General features: G+C 47.4%; 1 protein-coding gene across 3 annotated transcripts in view; it reads right to left on the bottom strand.

Moving 5' to 3' along the window:
- Positions 1 to 931: 931 nt before the first annotated feature.
- WBP1L (WW domain binding protein 1 like) overlaps positions 932 to 11,774 on the bottom strand; it is a 58,628-nt gene continuing 47,785 nt past the window's right edge. For all 3 annotated transcript variants that reach the window (XM_019636406.1, XM_019636408.1, XM_019636407.1), the window contains exons 3-4: positions 5,855 to 6,016; positions 932 to 4,552 (exon numbers count right to left, since the gene is read on the bottom strand). In XM_019636406.1, the coding sequence (XP_019491951.1) occupies positions 3,810 to 4,552; positions 5,855 to 6,016 (905 nt within the window). In that variant the 3' untranslated portion in view covers positions 932 to 3,809. The remainder of the gene's footprint in view (positions 4,553 to 5,854; positions 6,017 to 11,774) is intronic.

Below are 11,774 nucleotides of genomic sequence, written 5' to 3'. Positions count from 1 at the left end.
GAACCCCCTCCAGGAGGGTTCCACATCATCTTGCTTTGCCCACCTGCAGGCTGCCCAAAAAGAAGTCTTCCAGGGCAGGGCAGAGGTGAAGGCTGCTTCTTGCCTTCAAGCTGGGACTTACATCTGACTCAAAGCTCTGGGGACAGTCACCAGCAGAGAGTAAAATGACAATGAGTCTTAGGCAAGAATCACTGTCCCACCATGGCAGATGTTGGCACACCAGTGGCTCCCCTGCAGCTTACGAATCAGTTCTGAGGTCCCTGCCTGGTATGCATGACCTCAAACGACCTCGCATGAATCTCCAATTGTCTCTGAATCTGCACCACTCACTTCATCTCAATCTACCTCATATTGACCATTTCACACAGGTATGTTTTGTCTTCCTAAGTACAATTTAACTTCTAGAGGGCAGGGCACTTACATATTTCTTTTGCATTCTCCTTAGCCTCCAGCACAGTGCTGGGCATCAAGTAGGAGGCTCTCTGATATATATTTCGCCTATTAAATTTCAAGGCAAAGCACCCACCCACATTTCTATCATATCATTAAGAGATTTCAGAGAGCTTGCTTACTTTTGAATGTCATGTTTTAGCTTAGAGGTTTCTAACGAAACGTGTTTCTATTTTTTGGGATCTGATTTTAACCTGTTTGTGGGACTTGACAAAGCATTCAAATGCCAGACATATACCCTTGACAGAGGGTTTGAGGGAAGTTCCTCAGCGCAGTGTGGCCTCAGTAGCGGCATTACCAGGCCTGCCCTTGGTTCTAAGGTTTCTGCTTGGCCCAGGAACCCGTCCTCAACCGCTGTGACTTATCTCAGCCTCTATGAGAAGGGAAAAGCGCTTACAGTTAGTAATCTTGAGGTGGGACTCCCTGAAGTCGGAGGTGCAGGAAAAAGGAATAAAGGACTTCAAGAAAAAAAGCACAGTAGCATTTTTGGGATCGATTTTATTTGGGCTTCTCACAGTGGTTAGAGCCACTCTGTCTTCAGAACAATCACAGCACAGGAAATGTGTCACCGAGACTGCCCAGAAAAGTCTGACCAGCTGAATCTTATTGCTTAAAATACACATATTCACAATAACTGACAAATGGTGATGTGCCTCACATAGGAATGTGTTAGCATTTGCAAATCTTCCGACTGTAGCACCAAACCCTCAACCAACCCCTTCCTTCTTTCACCTGGAAAACCTGACTCAATCAAACCCCCCTGGCCCTCTAACCAGTCCTTCGACTCCCGATTTCCATCTGTCTCCTTGTAGGGTGGCCTCCTGTATCAGAGGCCAGACTGTGACTGCTGGAATCACGCCCAGCTCCACCGGTTCCATCTTCTTGTGCTGTTAAGGTAGGACGCTGCAGTGAACCTAACAGTTCACGCTCAGACCAGTTCCCCACTCGAACTGGGGAAGGAAACTTGAGAGGGCCAGAATTCATCCATTTGATCAGTTAACTCTAGAAGGATTCATTTTGGTAAAACTTGATCTCCTTGGAGACTCTTCAGTAAGTTGTTCGGGATTTTTTTTTTTTTTAGATGGTGGAAGGGAAGGCTTCTGAGGGCTGCTGACGCACTCCCGCCTACTCTCGCCATACACCAGCTTGCTGGCATACACTGGGCCTCAGCAGAGGGAGGTAAGCCCTGTGGTGTCTGCCAAACCCTCCTGGCAATTCTGGGCACAGCCAACGTCTAGGCCCCAGCTAGTCCAAGCTTGTCACTGAAGATCCAATTAAGCTTCTGTCTGAAGTTCCACCTTCGTCTTCTGTCCCAAGTGGTTGTGGACACCCCCTGGGGGCTGATACTCAGGGCCAGGAGCAGCCGAGGGAAGCAGACAGGTTCAGAGCACGTTTCCATTTACAGGGAACAGAACACAGGCCTCCGAGTGTCCACGGAGCAATGTGCAAATTGCAGTGATGGGTAGAGTAAAACCTCTACTTCGAGCACAGCATTGCTGGCAGACACTGGGGACTGCGGTCAACAATGCTGCTGAATACACCCGAGTACACAGTCAGACATTTGTTCAGTAAACAGTAAATGCGTAAAATAAATTACCTTGAGAGGGCCATATTTGCTCCAAACGTGTGGTTAATGTGAGCAGAATGGCTGCCATTCAAAGTATATTCACAGGAAAACAGGGTCAGGGGCTCAACACACAATGGACAGACACACACAGGTTTATCTAAAAAGTCACTGTATACGGACTTCACTTGGTTCAACATGGATTTTGGTTTTGTGGACTCCAAACGCAGACACTCGTTCACCTCGCAGCCTTGGATTTGTCTATTTTTGTATACATATATATTTTTTTCCTTTCTTACCATATCGTCAATGCCTAGTCTGAATATCATCGTTCAAGAGTGCGGAAGGAACCAGACTCTTCATATGAACAGGGCTGGGCAGGGAATGTTAATTTCGGCTATTTGCTTTCTCCACACAGATTCCTATCAAAGCTCAACTGGTTATCTGAAGCCCAACTACAGTAATGAGGATCCTGTGTTCCTTCTGGACGGCTGCCTGCACCCCCTACCTGAACCACCTGGATTCGTTTCATAGGCTACAATTAGTTACCCCACTCACGGGATGGGGGGCAGGGAAAGGGCATGACACCACAGATAACCAAGGCATTTCTTCTAAGTGGTCAGTTTAAAAAAGGAAAAAAAAAAAACTTATTCAGGATCAAGAGAAAATACTGTGGGAGAGCCAGGCGGTGGGGCTGCCCTCCCTCAGGACCCACAGCCTCCTCATTTGTTCACAGAGAACAGTGAGACACGAAGGCCTGCAGACTGTGTGCTTGGGATGGGGGAGGGCCCTGGTCACCTGCGAGCACAGACCAAAGGGCAGAGATGCAGACAGCTGCACCTCTGGCCACCACTACGGCCCAGGGCCTGCTGTGCACCCACAGAAGTGCCAGGGGCAGCCCTCACCCGCAGGTGCACAAAACACCTCCTGCCTCCACTACAGCCAGGCTCTTTGAAGGCCAACTTGGCAAAGAGCCACCAACTTCCCTTTTCCAGAACAGAATTCTTGCCTGCCCACTGGTCAAGTTCTTGTTTTTAGCTCGCTTTTGTTTTTATTTTTATTTTATTTTTTAAGAAAAACCAAAGAGACAACAGTAGAATCTTCTACACATGAACCAGTCTGCAGCCGAGCAGAAGCTGCCGGGCAGGGCCCATCAAGGATGCACCGTGATGCATCGATCCCGTCACCTGGAATTTGAGAGCACAAGCCCCCCACCAACCTACCGCACAACTGCCCGTCCGCTCTCATCCGCCCCAGTGTTAGCCCAATTCTGGCTCTGCAGACACCAGTGGCGAGGGGTGACAACCCCTGGGTCTCTGCGGGCTTCCTTCTTCACCCAGGGCCAAGACCTGCCACCTTTCCCGGACTGAGACTAACACCAAAAAATGCACTCCATCACCAAGAGTCACTCACCCCAGGGCACAGTCTCAGCCCCCTTCTTTGGGGGTTCCTAAAACACATATCTCTCTGACCCAAGCAGGTAGTGAGATGTGACTGGAAAAGGGGGAAAAAGGGGATGGGGGAGGGTGGGGAGGGGTCGGGTATGAGGAATGAGTCACAGAGCCAACTTCTTAGCCCTCCACAACACTGTGCTTCTGTGGCGGGAGAGAGGCATCCATACCCCAAACTGTACCTGGAGATATAGGAAAATGCAGGAGCAGAGGAGGAGGAAAAAAAAAAAGAAAAAGAAAAAGAAAAAAGAACCAAGTGGCTGTGCCACTTTCTCTGAAAGTCACTTAATGCTTCTCTCGTGGTTCTCCCCTACCCTGGTTGCTTTGCCAAGTTCCCGGGTGCTCTAGCTGGGGGAGCTGCTGCTCTGGGGGTTTGGGGAGTCCTGCTCATTGATGGTGTTCAGCAGCAGGCACGCGGGAGGCCGTGGCAGGTGGGGGTGCCCAGGCTCTCGGGGCTGCTCCTCGGAGGGCTGGCAGAGCCCTTCCTCCTCGTCGCCAGGGGGCCGCACATGGCAGCTGTCACAGAAGTCCAGGGGTCCATCCAGAGCGTCGTCAATGAGCGCGTTGAACTCTTTGAGGTCATCGTCGTGGTGGCCCCGGTTGCACACACACACTTCAATGCCCGAGTCACCCGTGAAGCGGCGATGTCTGCCAGGCGTCTTGTCCTTACTGTCGGGGAGGGCACTACCTGGCTCGCAGCTGTAATCTTTCAGCAGCTCCTCCTTACATTCGGAATCCTTGTCCAGGAAGGCCCCAGGGGCCAGCTCCCCAAGGCCAGCCACAGAGCCACTGGGCTCCATTCCAGGGGCTTTGGTGGCTGCTGGGTTGGCTGGCATGTCAGAGGGCTCAGGGTCAGCGATGATGCTTGGAGGTCTCGTGCTGCTTCTGCTGGGCCCAGACAAGGGGCTGCTCTGCGCCCCCTGGGAGCCCCTGGTGGGATCGGCGCCTGGGGGGCTGCTACCCGCAGGGCCACACTGTGCAGGCAGCTGCTGCTGCTGTAGCTGGAAGGCACTGTATGGTGGGGGAGGAGTTGGAGGTCGGTTCACCACTTCCTCATAAGGAGGTAGTAAATAGTTTGGCAAAAACCCTAAAATGAGGAGGTAGGGAGGAGAAATTACTGTACTGGCAATTGTTCTAGGACAGACTGTAAAGCTCACACTAAACATACAACTCTTCTCAACCACAGCATACCCACTGAGGGACAGCTACAGCTCTTGGCTGTGGGCAGGGCAGAGGGTTATGGGAGTAACCTAACCTAGCTTCTGGAAACCTGAGAGCCCCTAAAGCTGCTTCACAGGCAAAGATTTCTGCCTGTCTGGTCTGGAGTGAAGGCTGAGGGTTAGGCAAATGTGGTGGATGGCCAAGAGACATTTCTGCCTGGAACGGACCTGTTTCACATGCACGCATGTCTCATGTTTCATGGCTAGACTGTGTCCTCCATCTACGTCCCATGGGCCTCAGGGTAAAGGGACCCTAACTTAAGATTCTCTGACCACTTTTTTCTCCCCCCAACCCTTCCAGGTGTATACCATGAAGGGGACCTTTTCCTGGGAGGTTAAAAATCTGTGTTGTGTCTCACTCTAGAGTGGGTGGAGGTGGTCTGGAAAGACAAACCAAACCTCGTCCTGACTGAGGTGGAGAGCGGGTGGGTGGGTTACCAGCGAAGGGTGAGATGAGGGGCCTGTCATCCAAGGATTATCAAGAACATGCCAGGTGAGGTATCTTCTGACTGCTGAATGCTTTGCAGCACTGTTGATCTGATTATAATGTAACAATAATCGCTAGCATTTACTGAGCACTTACTATATGCCAGGCACTGTGCTAAGCACTTATCCCTTCCAGATGTGGAATTCCTTTTTTCTGTAGAACACGCTGCAGGATGGCTTTAGACAAGCTGCACAGCGGGGCCTCCACTGACCATTTGAGAGATCATGTGTAAGGAGGCCTAGGGAAGTCAGGTGAGTACCCTTCAGTGAGGCACCAAGTTTCCTGGTTTTCAGGAAGTCCCAGTGTCACTCCGCACACCTTCCCCTGTCATGGCAGCCTCTGCTCAGCGTATCACATGGCAGCAAGCAAAATGGGAGGATTTCAGACTCCTGAACTCACTCACATCATATATACCATCCAACCACCTGCCTAAAAAACCTGCTAGTGGAGCTGAGACCCCGTCAGAACCCAGCCCGGGTGGATGTGGAATGGCCCGGAGGCTACAAGGAGTTGCAGCCACAGCACTGGCTCCTCTGCTAAAGGTGAGCGCCCCCTTGTTCCCGGACTTTTGAGATCCTGCTCTGTGCTGCAGGCTGCCCACAGGGGCCCCAGCCGCCGATGCACATGGTCTGTGCATCCTGGGCTCCTGAGGGCGGGGTTGGGTGGCTTTTGGGGTACGTACTGAAATAAAATGGCAGCGCTGAGTAATTGTGGGCTTCGCGGTAGGCGATCAGGTTGATTTCATGTTGCCGCTGCTGGGCCTGAAGGCGGTGCTTGGCTCGTCGGTGGTGGCAGACACAGCAGCAGCTCAGGATGATGATGATGGTCCACACCAGCCAGAACCCTGGGGGCGGGGAGGCGACACAGAGGCAGACACGTGGTGAACATCAGCCAGAAGGGCAGTTCTCAGAACAGGGGGGGCTCCGGCAGTGCCCGCCTGGTCGAAGCTGGCCTCGCCCAGTGAATTCATGTTTACAAACTGTGTTCAATGTGCATAAATGTTTGTGACAGAGTGAAGGACATATGGGAAGGAAGAGGGCGGGAATGTAACAATGACAGTAAAGGAGGTCACTCACTCTGGGGCGCCTCCAGGGACGTTGGGGGAAGGGAAGAGTGCCTAAGAGTGCCAAGGCATGTCTCCAGCACCACTGGTTCCCTCATTTTTTAGGTTTGGTGGGTATTAAATATGCCCCCCTTTTAGGACAGCATATTCTTCCTCTCTTTAGAGATCTCTGAGGAAATACTTCAGCCTCTCTCGGTGCCCATCTTTCCCCCAGCCCTACTCAAGCCCATAATGCTCACTCCCAGGCTCCCTTCCTGATGCTGACACCAGGCTGTTCACCAAAACCAAAGAGCCCCTCAAAATCCTCACAACTCAGCAGATTGGCAACTGCCAGAGGCCTCGGAGGGGCTGCCTGATAAAGGCATTCTTAGGGTTCTCCTGATATCACCAAAAAGATCAGGCAGGGGATTTTCTCTACCATGTAAGCCTCCAAATACAAGAGTCCCTCAAGGTTGAGGTGGAAAATTCTGGTTGCCTCAGGTCCTGTCTCTTCCCTAGGGAGTGTAAATGACTTCCTCTGCTCCTGATATAATCCAGTACAATTCCATCTCCCACTGTCACAAACAGTCCACTCCCACCTCCTTTTGGCCTGTCCTTGCATTAGATTCAAGGCCACTAGCAGCCTCCCCTTCTTCCTCCCTGCTTCAGAGAGAGGTAGAGGAATGGGGGAGAGAGCCCACACCTTCTGTTCTCCAGGTGAATGATTTCTTCTCATTTCCCACTCGTTCTCTTGGTTCAGTGCTCGGAGAACCTTGGCAAGCCCCAATATAAGCTCCCCTCCCCAGTCTTCAAATGTATGCAGAGAAGCCTTCTAAATTTCTTTTTAAACTAACGAGCAATTGTGCTTGAAAATAGGTATACATGTAGAGGGGGCAAACCTGGAAGGAAAAATACAAAAATAGGGACTTATCTTTAAGTAGTGGGATTATGAGAAATTTTAATTTTCCTAATTATTTTCTTCTTTCAATTTATAAAACTGGAAACAAAGTAAATTAAACCTTTAAAATATCTGATTAATTTTACTTTTGCTGGCTTTTATTTCCTAAATTAATATATTTCTGGATGAGTTGTAAAATTCCTCCGGGAATATATTCATACAATGAAATGATATGAGTCATTAAAAAAAAAATTCATTCCTAGAATAGTATTTTTGACATATAAAGATGTTCCTGATGTTAAGTGAAAAAAGTAGATTACAAAACATGGTCCCAATTTATGCTTAAAAATAAAAAGTATATATAAACATCTAGAAGGATGAGCAGGAAGTTAATCATGAGGTTATTCCTGGATAACAGGACAACAGATTTTTCTGGTACCAGCTCCCTTGTTTTGTTTTTGTTTTGCTTACCTACATTTCCTAATTTTTCTAAGATAAACATGTACTTCTTTGAAATAAAAAGAATATTTTTTCAATAAAAAAATTTAAGGAATAGTTTTAAGGTGAGTTGTTATTAAGTAGCTTATATTTTTGTTCATTTGTTCTCTATTCCTGAATAACTTCAATTTTTTTCATTACAAATGCTATGTGCATTTTTTATCATCTGCTTTGTAATTGTAAATTTGTGTTTAGAATTTAAGTACTTCCACATGTATCTCTTGCCAGAATAAGTTAATATCGTAAACAAACAAACAAACAAAAAGCCTCCCTTCTCTCTACAAACAGAAACGTAAGTGAATAGAATCCTGATTTTTTTTTTTTCTTGTTGTACCAGAACTCAATACTCTGAAAGATCCCACTGATATTTAGGGTGTGGCCTCTGGCAACCGCACTTTCTATTCCCCAGGGGTGCCCCTGAATCTCCCCACAAAGCCACAGAGTAAGACAGGAAGGTGATACAGCTGCCAAGCCCCAGGAGGCTGTGCGACAACTAACTGCTTTCAGCAGGTGTCAGTAGTTAACAGAATTTTATGCGGCGAGGCTTGAGAACAGGTGGAGGACAATGGCCAGAGGGTTTTTTTCCCCCCTTTTTCTCATCAGCAGACAGAAAAACCCCATTCCCAGCCAGAAAACACAAAGGTAAGTTGTAGTTAAAAGTCTCCCTGTGTTCCTTCCCAGATTCACTTACTGACACTTGCTTAACTGAACTTACATTTCTCCCCTGTTGCTGGCTGACTGAAGACTAGACAGACATTGTTCAAGGAACCCTCAGAGAATGGTGCTGAGGACAGAAAGGGGCTCTGAGAAGTGAACTGGCTCAGATCGATCTATTTGGCTCCCAGTCTCCTAGGGTGGGACTGCACTGGAGGGAGGCAGCACAGATAAGCACACTGCATTCTGCTGAACAGTCTGACTCCAAATGTATTTCAGAGTCAAGTCGAAAAGATTCTGGGCTAATCACTTTCGTACTACCTACATTTCTCTTACTTTTTCCAGCATAATCTCACAGTCCTTTATACTTCTGTGTTACTTTATAATTTAGAAAATACATTCTCCCATTAGATAATGAACATTAACTCTATTTTTTACTTCCCGAGTCATTTTTTCAGCAGTTTCTTACCTAAAGTAAACCCATTTTTAACTTTTAAGTCACAACATATATGATCTAAGGCAATAGTTCCCAGTTTTTATAATGCCCCCCTTTTTTTTTTTTTTAAAGGAAAAAAAGCATTGGTTTTCATGTTGGCCAAATAATTCTGGCTCTCCCCTTTCTGGGCATGTGAACTTCCTGGCCCCCTTATGATTAGATGAAGCATTAGGACTGGTTCTAACTAATGAATTGGGATTGGAAATGAGGCCAGAACATTTCTTGTTGACGTGAGACCCTCCATTAGTCTTCCTTCTGCCCTGGCAACTGGCAACATTCCAGATAGTGACTTCAGGATCCGTCTGGCCCCAGAGGATGATAAAGTGGGAACAAAGTTCCCATCTAATGCGATGGACATATAGTGTGAATGAGAAATAAACCTATTGCTTTAGCCCACTATGATTTTGGACTTGTTATTGCAGCATAACCTCGCCTATCCTGACGGATGCAGTGAGTTTATAGGCTTTTCCGGATGAGAGGATTTAAAGGGTTCACCAAATTCTTAAGGGAATCCTTGATCCAGAAAAAAGCTGAGATCTACTGAACTAGAATAGAAGTACTGGGTTGTCGGAAAAGTCATGACGCATTTTTGCAATGAAAGACATAGAAAAAATACGTCATTACTTTTCCAACAACCCAATATAATAGAAAAAGAGGGATTTTTTTTTTTAAAGGAAAAATTGGGCAGGGCAGGAGACTGGGGTTCTGACGAAAAGAGACAACTGGATTATTTGTGTGGATCAAAACTGGTGGTAAGCTAACTTGGGGCAGAATGGGTCTAGTGGCATGATGAGGTGTTAGTACAGGTCCAGAGGAGACCCCTAATGAGCTGGTTCCACTTAATAGAGTTGTGTGGGGAAGGCAGAAGGCATTCCTGTCTAACCCTCACAAAACGGATTCTCTTGGAAGCCATTCTAGTCAAAGTGGTGTCCCTCAACTTTAAAAGGATTAATACCCAGACTAGTCCCTATCGAGTTGTATAAACTTTTTATCTTTTTGCTAGATTTCACAAAAAAGGAACAAAGTTTAGAAAAGGGAAACCTAATGAAAGAGACATACCAAGAAAGACATAAGCAGGCCCTCTTTCCCCAGTACACCCAGTACACGTCTACCCAGAGATTACATTCTCCAATGACGACTTTGAAAGTTGTGACCTCATGATGGGGAGCATCTGTCATGCTAAGCAAAATGGAAAACATGTTTTTAAAAATAATGGCAGTCCAATGTAGGCACTGAGGCATGCGCCCCAGAATCCACTATAAACTTGGGAAAACACCACTCCCCATTCGGCAGGAAATTCCTCATTAGGAAGCCAAAGCGTACTGTACATTAGCTCTCCTTCTCCAGCATGGTGGGTGACCTCCCTGGCCCCTTATACCTCTCAGCAGGAGCTCTTGCCACTGCCCTGTGGCCTGAATTTGGGAAATGAGGATTTCAGAGGACTTGCAACTTTATCTGGAAGACTGGGCAGGTTTCCTATAAGAATGACTAAAAGAAAAAAAGAAAAAAAAAAAGAGAGGTTGGAGGGGGGAGGAGGGGGGAAAGAAAAGGGAGAGGGAGGGGGAGAAGGGAGAGGGGGGAGGCAGCCCTACCTGGTTCAAATCCCAGATCACAAAACCATTTCCTTAGCTTTGTGACCTTGGTCATTTTGGTTTCCTTTCCCTCATGTGTAAAATGGAGAGAATGATGCTCTCTACCTACTTGGTCATTATGAGGAAAATTAGCTAATATATGCAGATTACTCAGAACCATGCTCCATGTACAGTAAGAACCATGGAGTAAGTTCTCCAGCTAATTATTACTACTGCTGCTGTTACAGTCATGGCCACAGATGGGAAGGGTTTCCTTTAAATTTCCCTTTTATTCCATAAAAAAGCAAATGTGAGAAACAAGTCCAAAGTCTGCTTCTAGGTTCTATTCTTAGCTCAATTCACTGGCAAACCAGCCCACCTGCTACGGACCGACCTGCCTTTTCCAGAAGCCCAGACCACTAGGGAACTGGGGTCTCGTTGGGGCTTGGGAAGAGGCCCCAGCTCCCTGCTGTCCTCTCTGCTCGGGGTGGCAAACACCCTGGGCCTTCCTTAAGAGCAGCTCAACAATGGGTATTTTAAGATAAATTAAAAAGAAAAAAAACGTTAGGAGGTGAAAATCTGGGCAGCGTTGGCTGGATCTGCTAATAACCTGTTCCATGTCATCTCAGGGAAATTCCAGAAACCGTCCAGAAACATTCCCCAGTCCCCCCATTAAAGCCCAAACCAGGGAAAACTGCTGCCTGTGAAGTTCCACCAAAATATCTCAGGGGCAGACTTCCCAACTCTGACCTCTTCCTGGGGAACGGAGCTGGGTAAGCGGAACGAGCGGGAAGTAATTCCACCCTTCTCAGTGTGTTTGAAATCCTATCCACCTTTTAAGGCTGGCTTCAAATGCCATCTCTTCCATGCAGCCTGCCTGATTCCTGTTTGACCAAAGCAAACTCTCCTTTGGAACATTCATAGCAGCTCTGGCATATACATTCCACTCTACTTTGCATTACTAATGGGGCGTCTTGTCTTATCTCCTCTCTCTGCTAAGAGATTCCCTTCTTGATGGCAGATTCTGTCTTCCCATTTCTAACACAGAAGAGGCCACAGCATCCGGTGGGAGCTTGTTAGAATTGCAAATTCTCAGGTGTACCTCAGACCTACTGAATCAAAAAATCTGGGAGTAGGGCCCAGAAAACTGTTTTAATGAGCCCTCCAGGAAACTCAGATACTTGCCAAATTTCAAGAACCACTGGAATAGGGTTTGCTGAATGAATAAATGATTGAATGATGAGTTCAAGTACGGGTGCCATAAAAATGCATGGGATGATGATAATAATAACGACCAGGTCCTTATGGCCTCAATCACTGCACTGGGGAAACAAGACCTTCATTTCCTGTCTGATGTAGGCCCAGTAATGACAACTGGCTTAGGTTACAACAGACTGAAGAGACTTTGGAGAAAGGGTGCTGGCTGAAGCTCAAGGTCAGTAT

This window comes from Hipposideros armiger, unplaced genomic scaffold (assembly GCF_001890085.2).
Source record: "Hipposideros armiger isolate ML-2016 unplaced genomic scaffold, ASM189008v1 scaffold_28, whole genome shotgun sequence".
NCBI classification, from domain to species: domain Eukaryota; kingdom Metazoa; phylum Chordata; class Mammalia; order Chiroptera; family Hipposideridae; genus Hipposideros; species Hipposideros armiger.
The sequence above is the reverse complement of the archived record's forward strand: the minus strand, read 5'-3'. Positions and strand labels throughout refer to the sequence as shown.